Here is a 26,321-nt window from a genome sequence, read left to right on the forward strand (position 1 = left end):
GATACAGCGGGTTCTCATGATATTGTTTTCTCCAATACCAAAGTACTCTGCAAACCTCCTGGATACTACCAAAGATGTATCCATGAAGCCATCCAGATATACAAACATAGACACAACTTCCAACGAGAGGATGGTTTTAAATTAAGCAATCATTGGAAAGATCTCATCAACCAAGTCAAACTTTAGCTGCCTTATAATTGTACAGCTATATCCATTTCTTCCAGTGGTGGTCTATTCCCAGCCTGATACGCCACCATCACTCGCCGGGCAGGCGCTGTACAACAAATAAGAATACAGATGGTTATCTATCGGCTTAACTCATGCTAATCCCGTGCACCACCATCCACACTCTTTGCCACAGACCCCCCCCCCGCACTTCTTGACTCCTCCCCCCCTAAAAACCTATATAAACACGTTGTCTCGTAATAACTCTCTTCACACGCCTCAGTAATTTTGCTGGAGCAGTCAACACCTGATGACGGTTGTTTGTGTTGCTTCTGAAACGTCGTGATTTAATTTATTTTCTTTTTTTTACCTACGTGACTTTACCTAAAAAACCAAAGAGTATGGGCCCTTGCAGTCACGAAAACTTCAAATCTAGAATTAAACTTCTGTTATTTTACCAGGTAAGGTCCCACTGATTTTTGTAGCTCTTTTTTTTCATAAGCGACCTGGCCATCACAAATGTTAGCTCGATGAAGTGGCTTATCACGTGGAAATTACAGACGCACCAATACCAATATATATTCACTAGTGTAATTTTCTGTCATATGATGAGTTCATATAAATGTAATAAAAACGACGAATTTTTAGATTGTATGGAATGTATTTCATAAAAAAATGTATCTATCACATTTGGTGTAAATTGACGATCATCTCCCAAAAGTTTTCCTTGAGATAAAGTTTGTTGAATCAGCACTTTGATGTTGGTTGGATTGTTGCATCTTGACAAAGCAATATAAAGGCCATGTGGAACAAACAGATTCGTTGCGCTAAAGTCCCCCATTCTAAAAAAATTGTCCTTGTGACTTATTAACAGTGATGGAAAATGCAGGAATTCTTGAAAACTGTTTTAGCCTCTAAATAAATGTTAAATTCATATCAGTTGTGCCAGATCAATTCTGGGAATTAAGACAATATCTGGACGATTGCATTCTGAAATGATTTCAGCCACAACAAAATAACGGTGAATTTCACGAATCACCAGATGTGTGCCATTGCACATAATCCTTTTTTGGGGTCGAGATGTCGAATCAGCATTACAATAGTTCCATTTTTCAAAGCCAATTCATGAGGTAGCATTCCGGGTGTTAGCGTGTGCAGAAATTCTACTGGATAATTTGTGACGTCACTCGGATCCACGTCGCCGAGTCAGCAGCGTTACACACAGCGTACAAAGTGTCAGGCATTTGGCACAGATCACCAAAACTACATGTATAAAAAATAAGGGATCCATATTCTTAGGTTTTTTCGGTAAAGTCACGTAGGTAAAAAAATTAAAATTAAAATTAATAAAAGTAAAATAAAATAAAAATAAAAATCACGACGTTTCGGAGGCAACACAAGCTTCCGTCTTCAGGTGGAACCGTCACAGCCACGACAGCTGTATCAAGTAAATGAGAGATCACAAGAAATACCACTCCGTATATATAATGGTTGAAGAGGGGAAGGGCCAAGTACGGCACACTTTTTATTAATATGGTAAGGTGAGGCTTAAGACTAAGAATAGACTGCATAACAAAAGACTGAGTCTTTGTTATGGAGAGGTGCAGTTTGTGACTACGCCTAGCCTACCTAACAAAAGTGTGAAAAAAGAGAAAAAAATAAACCTGGTAAAAGAGAACTTGCTGTCTATCAGTAACCTGTAATAATTGTCTGTTAAATAAGATGGTCAAAATAAGTGTAGTTAAATCTTTTTTGCATGGTTAATCATATCTTTCCAATGATTACTCAGTTTGTAACCATCATCACGGTTGAAATTATATCTGTGTTTGTATATTTGTATGGCTTCGCGTACAAACCTTTGATGATAGCCAGGAGGTTTGCAGAGTACCTCCTGTGTTTGTATATTTGTATGGCTTCGTGTACAAACCTTTGATGATAGCCAGGAGGTTTGCAGAGTACCTCCTGGCTATCATGAAAGGTTTGTACACGAAGCCATACAAATATACAAACACAGACATAATTTCAACCGTGATGATGGTTACAAACTGAGTAATCATTGGAAAGATGTGATTAACCATGCAAAAACGATTTAACTACACTTACATTATGGGAACCTCATTTGCCAGTAAAAATATGATAATTGGTTCTTTACCCTTCTATCTGGCAACAAAACTGACACCTTTTTACACGAAGTCATGTTTGCATAGACCGCAATACCTGCAGTCATAATACAAACAAAAGAACATAACTCTGATAATGTGCACTGTCTCGGGTGTGGACCAATCAACTTCAAGGACAGTGCACATTATCAGAGTTATGTTCTTTTGTTTGTATTATGACTGCAGGTATTGCGGTCTATGCAAACATGACTCCTTGTAAAAAGGTGTCAGTTTTGTTGCCAGATAGAAGGGTAAAGAACCAATTATCATTAACTACACTTATTTGGCCAATCTTATTTGACAGACAACTATTACAGGTTATTGATAGACAGCCAGTTCTCTTTTACCAGGTTTAGTTTTTTCTCTTTTTTCACACTTTTGTTAGGTAGGCTAGGCGTAGTCATAAATCGCACCTCTCCATAACAAAGATTTAGTCTTTTGTTATGCAGTCCATTCTTAGTCTTAAGCCTCACCTTACCATATTAATAAAAAGTGTGCCGTACTTGGCCCTTCCCCTCTTCAACCATTATATATACGGAGTGGTATTTCTTGTGATCTCTCAATTACTTGATACAGCTGTCGTGGCTGTGACCGTTCCACCTGAAGACGGAAGCTTGTGTTGCCTCCGAAACGTCGTGATTTTTATTTTATTTTACTTTTATTAATTTAAAATTTTTTACCTACGTGACTTTACCGAAAAAACCTAAAAATATAAATCTTTGCAGTCACGAAAGCTTCAAATCTAGAAATAAGGGATCCATAGAGACGCATAGAGACCTGTATAGATACATAGAGACACATATAGACCAATAGAGATCGAGACCCCTCTTCTTGGTTCTTTCGGTAAAGTCACGTAGAAGGGAAGTAATAAAATAATAAAAATAAAACATAATAAAACAATTTTTTATTATGTTTTATTTTTATTTTTATTATTTTATTACTTCCCTTCTACGTGACTTTACCGAAAGAACCAAGAAGATGAATCCCTGCAGTCACGAAAGCTTTAAATCGAGATCGAGACCCATTGACTAAACTAGACTATTAACATTTTTATTTTATTTTATCAGGTAAGGCCACTTTTAGTTTAATAAAAAAAAAATAATCCCAAAAGCAAACTGGCCATCACAAACGATAGCTCGACGGTCGCTTATCGTTACGTGGCTTATCACGTACAGCACATAGAGGGAGCGCACATTTTTTTACCGTGCACTTTGGGGCTTTTGTGTAATGTTGCGGCGTTTGTACAATGTAATACGTACTCTATTTTACTTTGCTCCTAATTTACGGCGTTTCACTATGAACGCGTTGATTCACTACGAAGTTTTTATCGAAAGAAAAGAACGCGACGATTTTGGGCAGTGTACGACTCAGCGACGCGATGCGCTGTAGTGCAATGCGTCGCGTAGGGGGTGTCATGACGTCACCTACAGCGCGTGTTGTTTTCATAACGCAAATTCGATGCACACCGCGACGAATGTATTAGAGGAAATACATTATTATTTGTTAATGATGATGTGGACGCGAATTAGATATCAACGCGATCAAGTGACTGGAGCTACGTCGCCCGGTAGGAATAAGCCAGTCGTACGGCTGCCTCGGCGTATCATCATCATCATCAAAGAGGGCATTGGGCCCTGCTTATGCATCTCACGGTGTTATCGCAGACTGTTATTCAGGAACGCAACTACTACTACTGCATTATACAAGAAGAGACTGTGATAAACAATATCGCCATACTGGATACCGTGCTACCTTCTCTAAATGCCATAATCTCTGGTAAGCACATATTAGATTAACTCACGTTATGTATATAAACTTGTTACCTAACCTCTTTTTGGCTATCTTTTGTAATTTTTTTGAGACTCACTTTACTATATTTTTTACTTCACCAGATAAGGCCAACAGGGGTGTCATGGTGGCGAGGAGGCGCCGCGGTGGCTAGGAGATGTTAACTACTTTGCCTGGTATACAGGAGGTCGTAGATCCGATCCCGACCCTGATGCCTGCTGTATATTTGGAGTCTGCATGGAATTTTCTCCGGATCCTCCAGTTTTTCCCTCCACATTTAGAAAATACATGCATTTAGAGTATTTAGCCGCTATATAATTTCCACGTGATAAGCCACTTCGTTGAGCTATAATTTGGGATGACCAGGTCGCTTATGCAAAAGAGCTACGTAGCTCAGTGGGCCTGGTAAAATAAACAAAATACATATTTTTCATAATACAGGTTTTTTTTAGGTTAGATCGCATAAATATATCAATGTTGTCATTAAACCCGCCACAGCCAATTAGTAACGTTTGTCACGTGAACAGAACATGCCAATGTGTTACTCGTACAGCACTCAAGTGTGTTGGAGAGCAAAGCCACAACATTTACAATCTGAGTACGACGTTTCGCCAGTAATTACAATTAGCTTCATCAGGCGACAGCCAGATTTTGTCTGCAAATTTGGACTCTAAAAATTACCCCCCCTCTCTACCAGGAACGTATCCAAAATGTACATTGTTAAGTTAACGATAAAATAGGTTTTGATTTGCGTTGTTTTAGCCAAACGTCGTGTTTTCCAGGGACACATTCCCAACGTAAATAGAGGACTTATCATCCATTAATGTTGACGATTTTATATTCTCTATTGTCGCGTCTCGCCCTGCATATCATGTGTACAGTACCTTCTCCTATTCGCGGTAGTAGTAGTTACATTCCTGAAGAACACTGCGTTGTGGACAAATTCACATTATGATAAATAATATATGGGGTAAAGCACAGTTGATGATAACATGTGAGATGCGTACGCAGGCCAAAGAAAGACTGAGGCTCGCGTGGGTAATATCTAGAAGCATTGAGCAGCATCCCAATTTCTTGTTGCGATGATGATGACGCTACGCCGATGCAGCCGTATGCCCGCTTATTCCTACTATTGCGATGTAGTTCCATTCACTCGACCACGTATTTAATTCACATCCGTGTTATAGAAGAATGTGTTCCCTAATAACACATCGCTTTGTATCTCCAATTTTCGTTATGAAAACACGTGGCGTTATAACAGAACAGGCTTATTTTGCACAATTTTTTCGTGCACTGTCAAGTCTTGGGTACTCAGGGGCTCATCCGTATAGGCGAATTCGGAGCTCACCTAGAGCGCCAAGTTAACTGGGGCGCCAAATTGGGTGAAAAAATACAAAGAAAAAAATAAATAAAATAACGAAGATGTCTGTTTGAAATCCCATGTGCGTACAGAGGGAATATGAGTTATAATTCATTTCCCGACATTTCCGAGAATGTAACGGTTGGATAGACAGATGGACACCCCAAATAATTATGCCCCTGTTAAAAAAAAACGCTTTAAAAAACATTAAACGGAAAATCGGGGCAAAATATTTTCCAGTTTACCAAAAAACTCAGCCTAGATCTGCCCTTGGGGTTTGGGAGTGGGGGCGCCGATTGCATGGTTCGCCGAGGGCGCCAGTTGCTGGCAGCTAGTCTAGGACTGCCCCTGTGTGTACTTGTGCTGCTTCATCATCAAATTGTTGTCCTGTACCATTTAGTCTCCATTCTAACGGCCATCCATCCATCCATCTCTCTCCTTTTCTGTGCATCACGTTAAATATAACATTTGCATATCCCACCATAGAAGATTTTCACATATCAATCGCTAATTGGACAAGTGATTCGATAATTGATAATTGAACAAATCTCGACGATCCATAATTCAGCATCAGAATCATAATCTTTATTACAGACTGAAGGAGAAATTCCATGAGCTATAAAGCTCTTTTTCACAGATATCCAGAAATTGGGCAAAAAATTCAATAATTACAAATTGAACACATGATTTGATAATCACGATTTGAACACTTGATTCTATAATCGCAAATTGAACAAGTGATTCGATATTTGTTGGTTGAAAAAGTGATTCGATAATTGCTAATTAAGGAAGTGATTCATAATCGCTAATAAGCAAGTGATCAGATGATAGATACTTGAACTAGTGATTCCATACTTGCTAATTAAGCAATTGATTTGATCATTGCTAATTGGACAATTGATTCGATGAAACACGGATTATTTGGGTCAAGGATAGGGTTTTAGTATATCAAGCAACATAGGCAGACAATTTTCACAGAATGAAGCGAAAAGGCCAATGAAGGCACACATAGAAATGAAAAAAAATATCCTGTTCACATATTTTTCAAGACTTTTGTCTTTGATTGGTTTGCAGCAACATCGGTGCAGGCAGCAGCCTACAGGAGCTCCATGCTGCAGATGTCAGGGGGAGGGTCACAGACAGAGGGGAAGGGGGTGATCATCAGAATATTTATTTAGCCTATAGGAATCCGATGAGCTATGAAGCCCTTTTTGGACCAGATGGCGTCATCTGGTCCAACCCATGTGAGACTAGGCTCTAAGGAAAGCTGTCTCGGGTGTGGACCAATCAACTTCAAGGACAGTGCACATTATCAGAGTTATGTTCTTTTGTTTGTATTATGACTGCAGGTATTGCGATCTATGCAAACATGACTCCTTGTAAAAAGGTGTCAGTTTTGTTGCCAGATAGAAGGGTAAAAAAACATTTATCAGGATCCTTCTTGATGGTTGGAGTGATGGCTTTGCGGATTGTGTAGTCGGAGTAACCATTAGCCTTAAGAGCTTGGCGTACGTGTTTGAGTTCACTGGCAATGTGTTCCTGGTCGGAAATGCATTGGGCTCTATGGTATAGAGTCTTGATGAGGGAATTCTTCTGGGATGGATGGTGGTGGGAATCCGGTTTTAGGTAAGCATCCGTATGGGTGGCATTCCCGTAGACAGAGTGGCTCATTGAACCATCAGGTCTCCTTTTAATTAGGACATCCAAAAAGGGTAGCTTGCAATCTTTTTCGACTTCCATGGTGAATCTGATGGCTGGGTGTATGGAATTGATGTGGTCGAGAAATTGGTCTAGAACAGGCAGGCCATGTGGCCAGATGACAAAAGTGTCATCTACGTACCTCCTGCATTTCCCATAAATATGCTAAATTCCTCTTGATATGCAGATTATTTTGTCAATGCGCATTCCCCCCCCCCCTCCGCCCTTCCAAACCAGCTTAAATAGACGCTCCAAGCGTGGTGGTGTTTTCTTTTAGACGCCGTCGCCTCGACAGACCTGGTCTTCACCTGAGGACGGCTGCTTGTGTTGTGGCCGAAACGTCGTGAGAATTTTTTTATTATGTTTTATTTTTATTATTTTATTACTTCCCTTCTACGTGACTTTACCGAAAGAACCAAGAATATGCGGTATATAGTTTGGATTCCATAGTAACAATCGTACTACTGTGGCTTGTCTTGAATGTGTCTATGGATCTTTGTTTTATTTTCGTGGGTGTCTATGTCCCCGTGTGTCTCTGGGTTTACGATTAGGTCCAGAGTCTGGGTTGCATGGCGACAGTCCATAGGCCCATTCATTGATCTGTCGGTTCATGGGTTGCCAGGATGCACTGCAAGCCACGCACTTACCGGTCGGTGACGGTTACTGCCGAGTAGGGGATCTCGTTCGCCGCTTACATCATGGTACGGAGTGGCAGCTGGCTTCCGTTGTTTCTGTTGGGGCATTGACTCGCGTTACAGAGAGAACCTCAGCACACCGGCAATAACACCCCTGCGTGTGGCCTTAAAAAAAGCCACCACCGTCCACGTAGCAGGGTGGGGGGGGGGGGCTATACAGCAGGAGTCCTGCTGTATTGCACGAATGCATTAGTCAGAAGGGAAATAGCAGATGTCGATACATGTTGGAGAGAAATGTTGCTATTCCTTCTCCGGTGAAGGAGCATGGACTAAAATGATATACGAATTTGGTCCACAGTCCATAGTCATTTATTCTTATCTTGGAAACGGTAATAATTACAGGCGCTAAATTCCAATGTCGAGGTCTCGCCAATGAGCTGATGGAAGGGACAGTTAACACCTGCTGACGTTTGCTTGTGATATGTATATTGGCCGCGACATCATACCCGTGTCATTGCTACTACACATGTTGATCCTTACATTTTGTGTCTCTGGTGGCTGCAGTGCAGTAGCTTTATTTTGTGCCGAGTTGTCCTTAGAGTAATAGCAAATCTGCAGAATGCTTATGATAAAGATGGAAATGATGAACAGGAGGCACTTGACCATCCAATTATCTATGGATGTCATGTACGGAACCTGCACGTGCACACACACACATGGTGACATTAAAGAGTGATTTGTTATACATTTCAATCATTGCCAGTGTAGATGGTGTAGGATAACATTTGAGGAATCTCACGTGTGAATGTGCACTAAAGCCAGTGTGTTGCAGTCCAGAGGTGCCGAATCTTACTGCTCAATACCACGTTAGGTGGGACATTGCCACATGGAGTGAGGTGTCTTGTGCGTCACTTAGACGAGGATGCTTCGTGATTGGATTCCTAACCACATGTTTATACTAGGCCACGCCCAGACAGCAGCTGTAAGATTCATGGTCAGGGCACTATTCAGAACTGGTTCTGCCACGTGTGGTTAAAGCCTCGCTGTTTAACGTTAAATTCATACATGTTAGCAGAGGTAAATATTAGCTTATAATACATGTGCATTTGTTGTTGATTCATATGATTGTGCGAGTAAATATAGAGTGGCATTTGATGTTAATTTTGATAATGTAATGTTTAAATACCCGCGGTAAATGGGCGAGGGCTTAGAATCATGGGTGGGGAACCTTTTTTCTGCCAAGGGCCATTTGGATATTTATAACATCATTCGCGGGCCATACAAAATCATCAACTTAAAAATTAGCCTGTTATATTTGGTCAAACATTGAATTAACTCACCCCTAATGTGATGGCTGGAACAGACCAAATGATTTCGCAAGCCTTATACGGCCCGCGGGCCGGACATTCCCCCAAAAATATGCTTCTCAGTTCCATCTACACGGGGATTTATTAGGGTTAGTGTTTTGTGTGGGCTAATGTGGTGTCTCCTGGTCCCTGTTGTGGGAACGAGATGTTTATTTTAAGTGTTGAATGTTGCGCAATTTGCCTTTTTTGGCTGATAAATGTCAACAAAAACAAGCGTCAGAAACGTGGTTTGTTGACAACTTTGTTGTTTTTGATCAACTGGAGGTGAATTAACGCACCTATAGATATTGGAAGGTGATTAAATTGTCATAAATTTTGAGGATAAATTATTGAGTTAACAGTCATACCTCTATATGCGAATATTCGATTTACAGTTTTATTTTAACGAATGCTGGATTCATTATCATATTAACTGTAAAAAATGTGGTAATAAGTGCACTGAAATTAATTCGTAATAAAAGTATCTGCAGTACTATATAAATAGACGGTTTCTTGAGCGTTGTGCATCGCAATGAGTCTTAGAATGTGTTTACATTCGACTCGACCAATCAGTGCGCAACAACGTGCTACGTTATGGAGCTATGGTGTTTGTTTGGTGGGCAGTGCAACCTCTTGACTGCACCGAAGAGTACACCGGTGAGTGAATATATTTTACAGTACAGTACACTTTTATTTTACGTCAGTTACAAATTTTTATACGTAACAGTATATATAATATTTTCAATATAAATAGTATTTGTTTACAATATGAATGGTAAATAATGATGTGTTTATCAATTATAAAGTCCGGCGTTCCATGTGTCCATTTGTCTGTCCGTCAACTAAATTATAAGAGCCTTTCAAAAGGCCTGAATCAAAAAGTTAAAGAAAGTGCCCCCCCAGATGTCGGGGTAAAATTTTGGTCCAAAAGGTTTCAAAAGATTGTGGACCCCTCCCCCAAAAACAATTCCAACCCTATATACAATGGAGTCGGTAGTATCTGCACACATTGGGGGGGATAAAAGGACATCAGTGAGGATGATGGGCGAGGCGCCGAGAAGCCCTCTGCAGGAGCTAGAATCAGGCGGCCGACATTCTAGTAGTATAACATGGGTAGGTTACACAGCCTGGGAACACATCCTGAGAGTACTGATGTTTTAAGTTATTCAATAAACAATTTCGGTATACGAACAAACTATTAACTTAATAATAGGGGTTTTCTCCTTTTTCAGGCGACAAAACTGAAACCTTTTGCAAGGAATCATGTTTACATTAACCACAATACTTGCAGTCAGAATGCAAACAAAAAAAACAACACTGATACTCTCTGATAATTTATGCATTGTCCTTGAAACTGATTGGTCCACGCCTTTTCGGCGTCATCTGGTCGAACACCGTATTAGACTAGGCTCTAAGGAAAGCTCTCTCTGGTGTGGACATATCAGTTTCAAGGACAATGCATAAATTATCAGAGAGTATCGGAGTGTTGTTTTTTTGGTTTGCATTCTGACTGCAAGTATTGTGGTTAATGTAAATATGATTCCTTGCAAAAGGTTTCAGTTTTGTCGCCAGAAAAAAGGGGAAACAAACTCTATTATTATATTTTAGTACTGGCAAAGGAGGCCTCATGATGTAGAAACTATTAACTTTTTTTATTTTGCCAGGTAAGGCCTACTGAGCTACAAAGCTCTTTTTTTGCATGTGACCTGAACGCAAATAATAGCTCAACGAAGTGGCTTATCACGTTAAAATGTATAGCAGCCAAATATTCTAAACATGTGATGTTGAATCTAAATGTGGAGGGAATAACCGTAAGACCCAGAAAAAAATCCATGCGTCCACGGGGAGAAAATGCCAACTCCAACCACACAACAGGCAGCAGGGTCGGGATCGAACCCACGACCTCCTGTATACAGAGCAAGGTAGTTGACATTTCGCCACCGTGGCGTCCAGGAGCACTTTTATCTGTGGCGTTTCAGTGCCCTCGGTCCCATTGTTACGCTTTTATGCTCCGTACTGGGCTCATGTTGAATAAATAAAACAAATTCACTCTGGAGGCTGACGAGCACCTTGGGCATGTTGGCGTGAGTGCTGGCGCACTGCATGGTCATCGAGATGGTGGTGGCGACGCTGATGGCAACACGTGCCGGCGCCTTCTCGGTGGGGATCAGGAACGAAAAGCAGGACAGGAGGGTGATGAGGCCGCTTGAAATGAAGATATGTTTTTCGGAGGAACATATTGACCGACACAGCTTGAACTCGGCATGCAGGCGCGATATATTTCCTAGGGAGAAGGTGGGTAAGAGAGTTATAGGTAGATCCAACGATGATGTGGTCAATTCTAATTGCCAAATATAGGCATAGGGGGTTAAAAATGGTAGGTTAAAGTTTAAACAATCTACTAATCTTCGCATTGGATTAGTGTTAGACAGCGGGGTTAGGGTTATATAGAAGCTCGTTTAACAGCTTAACTTTGAATTTCAGGACTAGAACTGCACCCAAATCACCCCTCTATGTATACATGTATGTATGTCGAACTTCTTTCGCACCATACGTAGCCAACCGCGCTAATAAGAGGTGTGGGGGAATGACAACAAACTAAACACAAAAGCAGTTCTAAAGAAATACTTTTTCAATTTAGATGATTTAAAAGTGCAGAGCTGTAGTTGATTCCTAATATCGGGGAAAGCTTTATGGACGGCCACAGAAGCATCTGAAAGTGCCCGATGCTGTGACCATCTCTGCCCCACCCCTGCCTACTGGGCCTGCCCACCACAACCTCTTGCTGCATGTGCACACCGCCCCTCTCCCTGCACTACCACTTCCGAAGGGGCAGAGCCTAAATAGTAAGGGGCAGGGCCTAAAGAGGAAAGGATAGGGCCAAAAGAGCAAGGGGGCGGGGACGAAATAGGAAGGGGCAGGGTCTAAAGTGGAAGGATCTTGGGTGAAAGGAAGGGGTGGGGCCTAAATAGGAAGGGTCGGGGCCTATAGAGGAAAGGTGGGTGCAACAGGCAGTAGCATAGCTTTAGTGCTTCAGATGAGCCCACGGGCCATATTGTTGACAATTTATCCTCCACTCAGCCATAACACTTATAAAGAAAAGGTGATTTACTTTATTTTTATTTTTTTATTTTTACATATTAGATGCTGAATAAAAACTAAAAAATGTGATGGCCAACCATGCACGGTGACGGAACTAGTAATGGAGTTCACTAGAACCACCTTGCTGGAGCTGATTATGATGCAAATGCATTGGCCCAATTGGTTAAACCTGAGTGTGTTGTTGAGGGAGAGTCGGGTGGGGATTACATTCAGGCCTGCGGGAAAAAAAAAAGATCTACCCATGATTTCATTGCTGGTGTTGTTGCTCAGGGTGACACTGGTATCGACATCAAACTGGGAGACGTTGAGCTCCCCGGGTAGCGTCATGTTTTGCGTCTTGTGCCACTGCAGTAACACATCCTTGTCCGTGTAGCTGGCTGTCTCCCCGGAGGCCCGCCACATGCAACACAATAGATAGAGAAATCACATTTTGAGTCTGAGACCGACCCCAATTCCACTGGCTCCCAGTTTCCTGCGAACACTCTGTCATCAAATATTTTCAAAGAAATTGCACAAACTCCAAGGGCTTTAACATTTTTTCAGCCAAGAAGACCTCAACAATGTCCCTCACCATCGAGTAAAGTACGGATTCCCCTTCTGGGATCGTTCTGTCACCACCCTAGAATCTCAAGTAGACCCAGAAGAACGTAGGCGAACAGAGTGGAATACTACAAACATCTACTGGACTCCTATCGTGTTTATGTATCGTTAGTTGTCATATTCCGACCTCGTGCCCCTACTGGACGGTTGCGAAAAGGAACTTTATAGCTCTTGACTTAAAGCTTGCGTGACTGCAGGAATTCATATTCTTTGGGTCTTTCGGTAAAGTCACGTAAGTAGTTTTAAAGAAAATAACAAAAATAAAAAACTACAACGTTTCGATCGCAACTCAAGCAGTCGTCATCGGGCTGCAAAAAGGCTGAAAAAAGCCTGATGACCGCTTGCATTGTGATCAAAACGTCGTAGTTTTTTTGATATTTTCTTTTAACCTATCTACGTGACTTTACTGAAAGACCCAAAGCATAGCTTTATAGCTCATCGGATTTACTCCAGTATAAATATTATGTTTCTGAGATGTCCAAAATGAACACCTTATTCAAGACCAAAACATTGGAGCATCTTCTGGCTTTGTCATTCCTCCTTTAAGACACTGGTGTAACCATCAACCACATCAGAACTTCAACAGGTCAATGTTGCACCACATCACCTTCATAAGTCGGTGCTAAAAGACTAGCCACATGAGTGCAATTGTGACCATGCAACGATAACCTATGGATCGTAGAGTAAACCCACTGTAGTCTACACTTCTACATAGGAGGAGGAACAGCAACACGACACAAACTCTCTTGAAGCCCACTTGATATGCAGCAGACCTCGGGCATTGGGGATCGAACTCCTAAACGTATTGGTTCTGCCATCGTCATGCGCTGCAACAGAATATTTGGAGTTGCGTTGTGTTCTTTCTGGACTTGATTTCTGACCGACAAGTCTCTGACAGAGACCCGCTGGGCCATACACCTGGCCTTGACCCCTAGGCTTTCACACTTGTATGGATGTACGTTGAACTTCTTTCACACTGTACAGTAGCCAACCGTGCCTTACCGCTGACAATCGTCATGGGACAGGTCTGTTTAATCCAGGGGTATTTATGGAGATCCATGTGGCAGCTGAGGGTAAGGGTGATTCTGAAAGACAAATGCACATTAGAGGACATGGGGAACATGCAACACGAAGGTCAGCAGAGAGGAAGCAGGTTTACCAGACCTTCACAGTTCAAGACCTGCAAGAGACCTGTATGTACATATATACAAATGCATGTTGAACGTCTTTCGTGCCACTGTACATAGCCACCAAGCGTGTTAATCGGAGGGTGTGCGCGGTGGGGGGGGCAACAATAATCCAGTGTGATTATGTTAAGCAGACGATGAGCTGATGGGGGCGTTTTCTCATAAAGGGGGCGAGGATTGAGTACGCCCATTTTGTACTGCCAACCTCAAGGTGTAAAAGACATTCCCGTCGTCGTAAATCCTCAGCATGCTGTTGGGTGCCGTCACGGAGTGCACCACGGAGCTCTTCTCGTTGTCGAAGAAGACGCTGGGCCTCCACAGGCAGCCCAACGTCGCGTCGGACATGTCCATGTAAGTGTCGCCCCCCGTGCTGCAGTTCATACGGAGACGGTGGTCGATCCACCACTGCACAAGGATGACGGTGACTTTGTATTCCTGAGTGGGGCGGGGCAGGGCAGGCGGTAAGGTGGGTGAAGGAGGTGGAAGGTGGAGGATGTGATAGTACAATGGGAAGAGGAAACAATAAGATGGGGGTAATAACGGGATAGGAAGATGTATCATTCTCGTCATCAACTATTTTCAGATAATACAGTGGGCCATAAGTAACTACCTGATTTAAATAGCGGTATTTCGTGTCAAAGGATAAACATTTTTTTGAAATAAAGTAGAAGCCTACGAGTTTATGATCAACCGGTATACATCTCAGCAGCGTGCAAAAATTGTTGAAATAAATTTCTGAAACAATTGTTCAATTTAAAATTATGAGACCATCACGGATAGTTTAAGACCCGTACGGCTCCAATTCCGCACTGTATTCGGGCATTGATTTCCCGATTCAGGAAATCAGGACAACGGCGGATGCAAAACGTGTTGGCAGACCTCGAACCAGTCGATTTCCGACTTCTATTGAGCAAGTAAGGGAATGTGTCGATGAGAACCCCGAAACTTAGACGAGGAGACGCTCCGTCGCTCAATTGGGGATCGCACGACGGTCGCTGCAGCAAATTTTGGTGCAGGACTTGCATATTTTTCTCTATAAGATTCAGCTGGTGGAAGAATTGCAGCCCAGAGACCATCAAAGCCGCCTAGAGTGCCCGTGTGCTTTGATTGAGGAGAGTGATGGGAAATGCCGTTGAAAGAGCACGGATTTGGCAACGCAACACAGGCGGTCATTTATAACATTACTTTTCATACGTAATTATATTGACTATCCATGAATTCAAGAATTTTCTATCATTTAGAGTTTGTGCTTTTATTGTTATTCAAAAGTTAATGAAACAACACCATAAAGAAACGGGATGTTGTGCAAAACGATTGCACGCGTATTAATGCATTACAATGCAACATTAGTAGGCAAAAAAAACTAAAAATAAACATTTAGTGTTAATTTGTTTGTGCGTGCAATGCATATGAGATGGTGGTTGGTCCAACAATGCGCAGGGGTGACGGTGACTTTGTACCTCTGATGTGCAGGGTGCGAGGGGAGTGGTGGTGGAAGGGGTGGTGGAGGTTGAGAGTGGAGGAGGTGATAAAACAATGGAAAGAGGGAACAGCATGGGAAGGCAGAAATAGTGAACATCAAGCAAGGAAAGAAGAAGTGAGACAAACGTTTGAAAATAACTAAAACGAGAGAAAGCCATTTTAAACGTACTTTTTAGCTGAAATGTCAAGATTGAAGGGAAGTATGTGTGTGTAGAACCGTCTGCAATGCTCTTCTGATATTGAGCATCTTTAATATGGTGGTGCGAAAGATGTTCAACATATGAATGCACTTAGGGCGAGTGTAGCAGGGTCATTCGGGAACATTTGAATTCACGGTCGTAAACGACACGGACACGAATCAAGTTACAGGCGCAAGTAAGCCCTACATTTGAGTCGAAGTGTCGTTAACGCACCGATTTCCCAAACGAACGCCCCTGTGTGGCCGTGCGATCGGCACTCTATGAAGTAAACTACAGTAGGACTCATGATTCCATATAGAGGTTTGTTTGGTTAGATCGCATAAATATGAATGTGGTGTTAAACCCACCACCACCGGACACAGTCAATTAGTAAGGTTTGTCACGTAAACAAACGTGCCAATTCCTTACTAGTTCAGCACTAACTAGTGTGGTGGAGATTAAACCCACAACATTTACAATTCAAGTACCTGAAATGGTCGCGATAGCCTGTGTTAAACAGACTCTCGATTATCCGCGCTAATTTTGGGGAGGACGTCCGCAATAATTCAAAATCGGGGATAATCCAAAAATATCCATTTTATACAGGTCTCTATGCCAAAAACCACGTATATAGGTATACATTAAGAACAAATACCAACCATTGATCGATCGATGATGTTCGTGCTCAGTGATAATAACACTTCCCTGCCCCCGCCCAGGAGAAGACTCGGCTCGCGAAGCGGATAGCAGAGTCACGCTAATCAACATAAATCAAACTCCGCCCACTGTGGTAAAGATAGGTCATCATGTGCATTTTTGATTAATCGAAGTAACATATTTGTTCGTTTTAAGCACGTGACTTGCAATAAACATTTCCAAGAATAACAATGTATCACTGTTTTTGTATTATTAATTTGGGCTTAAGTGAAAATCAATGAGATATTAATTTACGTAAAAACTCTGGTGCGCAGTTAGTCTGCAAATTGGATACACCGCACGCGGATAATCGAGAGTCGACCGTTTTATTCTACCTGGTAAGGCCCAATGAGCTACGTAGCTCTTTTATCAGACGCGACCGAGCTATCACAAATGATAGCTCAACTAAAACGGCTGATATCATCATTACGTGGACATTTAAAGCAGCAGCCAAATACTATAAACGCGTGACGTCGATTCTAAATGTGGAGGACCCGGATAAAAATCCACGCGACGACCGCGGTGGGAGATAGACATGCAAACCCACAACCTCCTGCATACCAGGTGAGGGAGTTAACATCTCCAAGCCCACTGTGGGCATACTCACCATGTTTAAGACGTCGATGGATCCAAAATTTTTGACGACGATTGTGATTTTCACGTCGGTCGCATCGCCTGCGAATCGCCAGAACCACGCGCAAAAACAAAAACTTTCATCCAAAAGTGTGGACGTCCACCACACACACGGACGGCTCGGTGGACCTTCGGGGATGATGCGGTGGCTATGAGATGTCAACTACCTCACCTGGTATACAGGAGGTCGTCGGCTTTATCCCGTCACCCTGACAATGGCTGTTATATATTTGGAGTATGCGTGTTCTCTCTCTCTCACCGTAACAGGGTGGTGGCTCGGATAGGTTAACTGCTTTTACTGGTATATAGAAGGTAATGGGCTCAATCCCGTGACCTTGACAATGGCTGTTGTATATTTGGAGTCTGCGTGTTCTCTCTGTCTCTCGCCATGACAGGATGGTGGCGAGATGCTAACTACCTCGCCTGGTATACAGGAGGTCGTGGGTGTGATCCCGATCCTGAAGCCTGCTGTATATTTGGAGTTTGCATCTCTCCCCGTGGTCTTGTGGATTTTACTCCAGGCCCTTTCGTTTGTTCCCCTCGACATTTCGAATAAACATGCCTGTTAGAGTATTTGCTACTATAAATGTCCACGTGATAAGCCACTTCATTGGGCTATCATTTGTGGCCAACTCGATTCTGAAAAAAAGCTACATAGCTCAGTGGGCTTTACCTGGTGAAATAAATAAATGTTGATTTTATAGGGACGAAAGGGATATTTCTTTAATGAAAAAGGTTTTACCATTTCTGGCAATAAATCATCATCATCACGATCCATGCACAGATAGTCCATCGGTGTCCACTGCACATTGCCTGGTTTGTTTCCACTTTCCGCGATATCCAATATGCGATCGAGCAAACGGAACTAAATCGCAGTGCAAGTAGGAATAAGCCATGGTCGAACGGCTGCCTTGGCGTAGTGTCATCATCATACAATCATCATACAAGGAGGCATTGGAATGCACGCCCTCTGGGTGCGAGATGGCATTTTTGGGGGTGTGCAGACATTTTCCATATTTTTTTAGGTAAATCATCGAAACACAAATTGAGCACGGGGCCACGTAAGTACAACTACTTTGTTTAATCGAACCCTCTGTATTGACATGATACATGTGTTAACGATTGAGGACCACAGGGGTGCAAGGCTGCAGTAAAGGTTAAGAACCACTGGTGTAGACGCTACCCAACCACGTACCTCACTCTTTGTTCAGGCCCTGTGTTACGCATCATCTCACGCGTTATCGTGGAACTTTGTGCTGTACACCCCCTACATGTATATAGTCACTTTATTACTATGCGATATTTTTCCCCCATCACGCGGTGTTCTTCAGGAACGAGACTTCCACCACTTCCACGTTATAGGAGAACAGGGCCGGGGAGTGGGGGCTGTATTCTGATCGTGCGACCCCTCCCCCACCATCCCTACCTACCTGTGGGGTTTGGCCGGATCATCTTGTCATAGTCGGGCGAGTTGCAAACGTAGTTGTGCAGTTCCTTAGACATGTTGCGCTTCCGTAAGTCGTACTCTTCGTTTCTGAGTTTCACGCTGTAATCGCAGCTGTACCACAGCCCCTGGCTGGCAGATGGAAGGGGAGTGGGGGAGACAAAGGTGGCCGGGCAGGCGTGCGTGGTACTGGCTACCCACCTCCACTCCACCTCGTGTGCCAGCCACAGTGGCGGCCTTCATAGGCAGCGCTGCTGCTGCTGCTACTCGCTAACAGCACGTGTGTGTATGTATATTGAAACTTCTTTCGCACCGTACATAGCCAACCGTGCTTATCGGAGGTGCGGGGGACGGACAAACTAAACACAAATACGTTCTGAAGAAATTAATTGTCAATCTAGATGATGTAAAAGTGCATAGCTCTCAGTCGCTTCCACGCAGCCAAATAATCGACAATCTCAACGGTCCGAACGCGTGATGTTGATTCTAAATGTGGAGGTAAAAAACATGTAGGACCCGGAGACAAACTCCACGCAGTGACCATCACAGAGAGAGACAGAGAGAGTCCAAACATACAGCAGCAGCAGCAGGCATAGTCAGGATCCGGGCTCGAACCAGCGGGCTCCGGCATACCAGGAGAGGAAGACAATATCTCCTGGCCACCATGGCGCCCCTTAAGAGAATAATATGAATATATATTGACTCCGAGGTCAAGACTCGGTTCCTTCCGATATTAGGAAGCAACTGGAGATATACATGCTGAGTGAGTGGGTGTTGAGTGAGTGAATGGGTGAGTGGGTGAGTGGTTTACTCTGGTGCCGAGTGAGTGGGTGGGTGAGTGGTTTATCCTGGTGCCGTGTGGGTGAGTAGTTGACCCTGGTGCCGAGTGAGTGGGTGGGTGAGTGGTTTACCTTGGTGCCGAGTGAGTGGGTGGGTGAGTGGTTTACCTTGGTGCCTAGTGAGTGGGTGGGTGAGTGGTTTACCTTGGTGCTGAGTGGGTGGTTGAACGGTTTACCCTAGTGCTGAGTAGTTGAGTGGGTTACGCTGGTGCTGAGTGAATGGGTGAGTGGTTTACCCTAGTGCTGAGTGAGTTGGCGAGTGGTTTACCCTTGTGCCGAATGAGTGGGCGAGTGAGTGGGTGAGTGGTTTACCCTGGTGCTGAGTGAGTGGGTGAGTGGTTTACCCTGGTGTTGAGTGAGTGGATGAGTAGTTTACCCTGGTGCTGAGTGAGTAGGTTGGTGAGTGGTTTACCCTGGTGCTGAGTGAGTGAGTGGGTGAGTGGTTTACCCTGGTGCTGAGTGAGTGAGTGGATGAGTGATTTACCCTGGTGCTGAGTGAGTGGGTGATTGTTATACCTTGGTGCTGAGTGAGTGGGTAGGTAAGTGGTTTACCCTGGTGCTGAGTGAGTGGGTGGATGAGTGGTTTACCCTGGTGCTGAGTGAGTGGGTGGTGGGTGAGCGATTGAACGGACGTGCCAGTGGGCGAGTGAGCAGGTGAGTTGGTGAGTTGGTGGGTGAGTGAGTGGGTAAATTGGCCTTTAGCCCCTAGTTCTGGCCTTGTTACCCTGCAGGTTATATTTATTTCCTGGCTTCCCATACATGGTGGCGTATTGATGGCTTTTACGGATGAAACGTGCCACTTTACAAATGTACATAATCATAATTGTTATTCTTCATAAACCAAGACTAGTTCAGTTTTAAAACTAAATTAATCCACCTGCCATGAGGCAGACGTCAATGTGCGTTTTCATCACCTTATATGCGGCAGCATCATTAGCAGTATCAGCAGCAGCATCGTCGTCGAGATGGGATCCAGCGAATCACGGCCACCCACGTTGTCAAGTCGCTCACTCGCTCAGCTCAGCTGTATCACTTAAGTAACAAAGCATCCGGCGTACTTGTTTAACTTTGTTGTTTAAACGATCAGCAGTCTTGTCGCAAGGCACCCAGCGAACCATAGACCAGAGGGGACGCGGTCCCAACGAAAACTGTATTCGGTCGGATGAGTGATTGGATTGGTTGGGTGGGTGGGTGAGTGGGTGGCTCGTCAGGTGAGGAAGTGGACTCGATTTTGGGGATGTGGAAGATTTTCGGGGTGGCAGGCGGTGTTATTACAAAACAAAGAAGGGGGAACTGAAATAGATTAAAGAAGCTGCACGTGTATCGGAGTGTTGAACTTCTTTGGCACCGTACATAGTCGACCATGCTGATCAGAATTGCGGGGGGGGGAAACAAACTAAACAACACCAGCAGTTCTAAAGGAAAAAAGTTTTCCAATCGAGATGATGTAAATGTGCATAGCTCCCAGTGGCTTCCTAATATCGGAAGAGCATTCCAGATGGCCCCAGAAGCGCATCTCAAAGCACCGCGCAATAATGCGGTGGCCACCGTCTTCGTTCGATGGTTAGCCAAAAGCCGCTGCTGCCGCTGCTGCTGCGAAGGTGAGCGGAGTTCGCGTGATGGTGGTTTACACTCCTTGATGAGATTGGTCAGGTATTGTGGTCCATCTGTGGAACGCGCTTTGTGTGTAATGAGTGGGTCAGTTTACCATTCCTGTATTTTGCACTCCTATCGTGTTTCTGTATTGTGTTTGGTGTTGTTTTTATTGTAAGGTTCCGACCCCTTGCCCCTCCTGGACATCTGTCAAAAGGAGCTTTATAGCTCATCGGATTTCTCGCCCTGCAGTATATAATAAATATTCTTATTCTGATCATGCGTTCGTTCAGCAACCTGTAAGCTAGCCAAACGCCGCTGCTGAGAGGATGGACCATTACCGAATGCAGCCATCGTGCAAGAATGCAAAAAATGGATTCGAGATCGAATATCGCTGGAGACAAACGCCTTGAAGTCTCCTGCCATGGGAACATTTCCGCGTACATTTCCCAAGATCATTTGACGCGAAGTGTGGTTTCCGTTTAGGGTATTTTTTTGGGTGTGAAATGTGTTTCGAGAAAATTCAAGAATCAAAATATGACACTTCCTCCTCACTCTCCACACAGCCTAATATGACAATTGTCTCCCAGTAAAATATCACACGTGGCCGATTTATAACTGCTGGATGCCACGGTGGATTAGGATATGTTAACTACCTCGGCTGGTATACAGGAGGTCGTGGGTTCGAGCCTGGTGCCTGCTGTATTTGGAGTTTCCGTATCTCTTTCTCTCCCCGTGGTTGTGTGGATTTTTTTTATCTGGGTCCTCCGATTTTTTCCCTCCACATTTAGCATCAACATCACGCATTTAGAGTATTTGGCTGCGATAAATTTCCACATGATCATAAGCCATTTCGTTGAGCTATCATTTGTGGCTAGATCGCTTCTGAAAAAGAGCTGTATCGCTCAGTGGGTCTTACCTAGTAAAATAAAAGGTTATATTTTAACTACCTCGCCTGGTATACAGGAGGTCGTGTGTTTGATGGCTTGCTAAAAGCCGCCACTGCTGCGAGGATGACCTCCTGAGTTCGCGTGATGATGATTTCTGCTCCTTGACGAGATCAGCAGCGGGGTGATTGTGATTCATTTTGTGTCAAGAGGCACTTTGTGTGTGTGTGTGTATAATGAAGACGACCTTATAATGAATTCGTTCAGGAACTCGATTCATTCATTGTTTTGTTTGTTTGTTTATTAACTGTGTGCAACTCGGCCAACTGTATGAGTGCTTCAGTTATAATAAATCCGTAAATTTATTTTTTATAATCACTCAATCCGCCTCTTCACTAAACCCTAACGACCGAATCCTGCTCGTGCGAATTTAACACTAAACTAAATTCATAACGACTATCCGACTCTTTCCCTTCAGGCCTATCAATCGATTCTTTATTATGTATAATAACGTAACAATTTTAAAACACCAACAGCAATCTACCTGCGTCACTAATAACCAACGACAATTTTGTCCCTAAATTAACTCATTAACGAGAATCACACGCGCATAGGCATTCCACCTTCATGAACAACGCAAACATACTCATGTACATAATTGAGGGTGAACCTATTCACACCGATCGCTAAAGACATTATTCCTAGTTATACTAACCTGCCAGTCATAGCTAAGCATCTATCAATCCGATTAAGAAGCCACTGGGAGCTGTGCAATTTTAAATCTAGAGTGAAAACTCATTTCTTTATTACTGATTTTTGTCTTTAGTTTGTTGTCCTTCCCTCGCATCTCCGATTAGTACGGTTAGCGTCATACGATGCGAAAGAAGTTCAAAATACACAATACCTTGCTGATCTCGTCAAAGAGCATACGTCATCATCACGCAATCTCTCCACTCATCTTGGCATCAGCAGCGGCTTTTGGCTCGCCATCGAACAAAGCCAGTCACTGCATCGCGCACTTTCATATGCGGCCATGTGGAACGCTCTTCCTTCTGATATTCGGAAGCCACTGAAGCTATGCACTTTTTTTTGAACTGCTTGTAGTTTGTTATCCTTCCCCCACACACCTCCGATTAGTGTGGTTAGCTATGCACGGTGGTGCGAAAGACGTTCAACATACACACACATACAAACACACACAAAGACAAAGATCCCCCGTATTGTTTTAACAGACTGATGGGACAAGTGCTGTTAGCGAGCACCTACGAAGGCCGGCACCTACGAAGGCCGGCACGGTACGCGAGGGGGTGGGTGACCAGTGGTTGGGTGGAGAGCCGTGCTTGCTCCGCTGCTGCTCTGAGAGAGAGCCGTGCTCTGTCCACTGCTGCCCTGAGGGAGAGCCGTACTCTGTCCATTACATTAGTACTCGAGTTTTTTTGGTGCTTAAATCCACTGCTGGATGAAGGCCCACCGCACGCTGTGCGAGTGAATCGTAAGGATTTACTTGACCAGACTGTTGGGGGCCGCTGCAGGCTGTGGTTGTTGGGGGCGCCCCAAGCTGTGGTTGTTTGGGGCTGGGTGGGGGGTGGGAGGGGTAGGGCTGGGTGGGGAGGGGCTGGTCACCCCGTGGTGCCCTTATAAAACTCAACGTTTAACGTACTCACGTCGGCTTGTGCCCGCCCTCACAGTTGGCCATATTTGCGGAATACACCACCACGCCGCCGCTGACCTGGCCATTGACCAAACAATCCAACGTTCCTACCAGCTCCCTCCGCAGGAATGTGTTAGCATGGAAAGCAAGGTTAGGACTTCCAATTTTGTGATTAATTGGACATTGAATTGTTACAGTACAATAATCACCCTATTTCTGTTGAATGTTTATGTAATGTGATTGTGCAATGATCAGTTGAATAAAATCTGCATGAGCCATATTACATAATATAGAGCTTATTATTTAACAATTATTTATATCTGCAATATTTTCGAATTTTGATGAGAGTTTTTGCTCTTCTTTCAATTTAGTCTATAGCTGCAATTTATTTTATTTGCTTTTGCTGTTGTCATTTGGTGACTCATGTCACACTTGTAAATGAACAAATAAATGTGAAATTTGATATGTCTCTGTCTTTGTGTATACATACTTATATATATATATAAATATTCCATTGTACGTATGTGCCACATTGAATAAACCTTAAATACAACCAATATTTTCAAGCCACGTGTGCAAATTTGGTACCAATCGAAATCCTATCATCAAAACAAAAGAAAGACATGCTTATGTGGAAGACAACACTTGACACTCTGTAATGCTAACGTGCTTATGTGCATTGCAAAATCAATTGTTTTGCTGCCTTTTTTCCAGACCACAGCATGAGGTGCAAATACAAATTTGAATAAGAGAAGAGAGTAAGAGGATGAAGTGAGTCAATATGAGAAATTAGCCAATGCATGAAGGAGGAATTGGTAAAGAGAATGATAAAAAAATGCGTGAGAAAATGAGGGAGTAAATTTAACCACCAACTCCTTCCTCTCCCAGCGTCTGCACGAAACTGACACATTGCGCTTTAATGCAGTACGCTTTAGGAAAATATTCCTTGGTCTCACGTCCCTCACCGATCTTGCTTGTCTCACGATCTGACGTCTCACGTCACTCACTGCTCATCATTATGACATGTGCTGTCATCTCAGAAAGGTGGTGACTAAAAACTAACATTGGCCCACAAGAGGAATTATTTTGGCTGTCCTTGCTGCATGGCCGTGTACAAGTAATTTTTTTGTCATTTGTCACAATGTTATCATCAATCGTGCTCATGGCGTTACGAGACAAATAATGATTTCGGAAATTTTACAGAGTAGTGTGATCCCTTGTGTTATAGAACAGGCCTTGGAAGTGGATGTTATAGAGCTACCTCAAGTGATACTCTGGTCCTGACGCAAGGGCCAATAGACTGATTCTGACGCAAAGGCCAATAGATCTTGTTCTGGTCTCAATGCACGTGAGCCAAATGGACTTATCCAGACTGTGAAGCCTGGCTCCTCAACATAGTCGACACTCAGCTTGATCTTTTAAACGTGATACGTTTAAAGAGGTTGGCCTTCACCACAATGGAGTGGTGATGGATCCATCACACGGTAAAACTGTAACATCGAAACATAGAAGTCATTAGCTAACTGAACGGTTAACTCCCTCCTTAAATTCACAGCAACAGCGCTTCTACAGCATTCAGTAATACATGCCTAAGCAGACCCGAGCCATACTGCACCCCGGTGGCGCATATGCAGTACAGACTGAACTGAACGATTACTGACCAAGTGAAAAAGCAAAAACACACTTCATCATCTTTGCTTCATGGAGTGTTGGATCTATCATCAATAATAATTTGATGGGCCGTGGGGGGGGGCTAAGTTAAGCTGCCTTTTGTTATGCTGCAGGGCAGTGGCGGCTGGTGATATTTATTTTTGGGGGGGCGCATTTTTTTTATTTTATTGAGGGGGGCAAATAAATATAAAGCAGTACCAAAAACCATTTTGACTACTTGAATATAAATTTTGATGATCTTTATTTACAAAAGAAGTACCAAAAAGCATGTTTCCTACTTGAACATAAATGTTTCTCTTTTATATACATTTCAGACCAAAGTACCAAAAAGCATGTTTCCTACTTGAACATAAATGTTTCTCTTTTATATACATTTCAGACCAAAGTACCAAAAAGCATGTTTCCTACTTGAACATAAAAACGTTAGTTTCATGCTATTATCAATATGGCTGCGGCTACTTTCATGACGTTTGCATTTGTCAGAGAGATGTTTGAGGTCTCTTACCCCCGTCGTTGTCCACAAAACTTCAGTGCCGACACTTTGAAATAAAAGACAGGGTAAACAAAAAAGAGAATTGCTAACATCACATCCAGCCAGCCACCTCCGTTTCTCATAACAAGCGCGGGTGAAGCTTCGTGTGTAGCTTCGTCCTCTGTCACTGGCCTGCTGCTGGATTTGTAAATCGGGTTGGTCCTGTCCGAGATCCTTTATCTTTTTTATTTCTTCCAGCGAAAGCCTTGTGAAAGGGTTTTTTTGTAAATAAATTAGAGAATTTGGATGAACTGCTGCCATTGTTTACACAAAAAATTTGATCAGCCTAGCAAGTGTCAAAGTGGTGTCGCCTGCGCACTCGCAGTAGTGGCCCAGAGCGTAAATTTGAATGACAGGTGACGAGAACCAATCAGATTGGATAAAATAACATGTATCCAATTCTGATTGGCCAGGGACGCAACGACTTGCGCCCCGAGGAGAATCTTTAAGAAACCAATTAGAGACCAGCTTCAGGTCACATGCTGTCCGAAAATTTAAAGTCTCACATAGACATCCATTTGTCCGGCGCCCCGCATGAAACACATTGAAAAACATAGAAAATAGTTGACCGATTAAAGCCAGTTTTTATTAAATGCTGATGCTTTTCTTACTACCAGCCGGCACATCGTATGAAAAAAATATTTTATTTATGTATTTTTATATAAATTTTGTAT

General features: G+C 43.2%; 1 protein-coding gene across 1 annotated transcript; it reads right to left on the reverse strand.

Annotated features, from left to right (window-relative positions):
* Positions 1–5,735: 5,735 nt before the first annotated feature.
* Positions 5,736–20,439, reverse strand: LOC133361679 (glycine receptor subunit alpha-4-like). The gene is made up of 10 exons (XM_061580665.1): positions 20,228–20,439; positions 18,461–18,606; positions 17,005–17,072; positions 14,246–14,475; positions 13,856–13,938; positions 12,493–12,630; positions 11,221–11,435; positions 8,346–8,501; positions 7,818–7,901; positions 5,736–6,584 (listed from the first exon to the last, which is right to left on the reverse strand). The coding sequence occupies exons 1-10, from the start codon at positions 20,266–20,268 to the stop codon at positions 6,399–6,401; spliced, it is 1,347 nt and encodes a 448-aa protein (XP_061436649.1). The 5' UTR covers positions 20,269–20,439; the 3' UTR covers positions 5,736–6,398.
* Positions 20,440–26,321: the final 5,882 nt, after the last annotated feature.

The sequence above is a fragment of the Lethenteron reissneri genome, unplaced genomic scaffold (genome assembly GCF_015708825.2).
Source record: "Lethenteron reissneri isolate LAM-NWPU_2019-01 unplaced genomic scaffold, ASM1570882v1 scaffold_120, whole genome shotgun sequence".
Taxonomy (NCBI): domain Eukaryota; kingdom Metazoa; phylum Chordata; class Hyperoartia; order Petromyzontiformes; family Petromyzontidae; genus Lethenteron; species Lethenteron reissneri.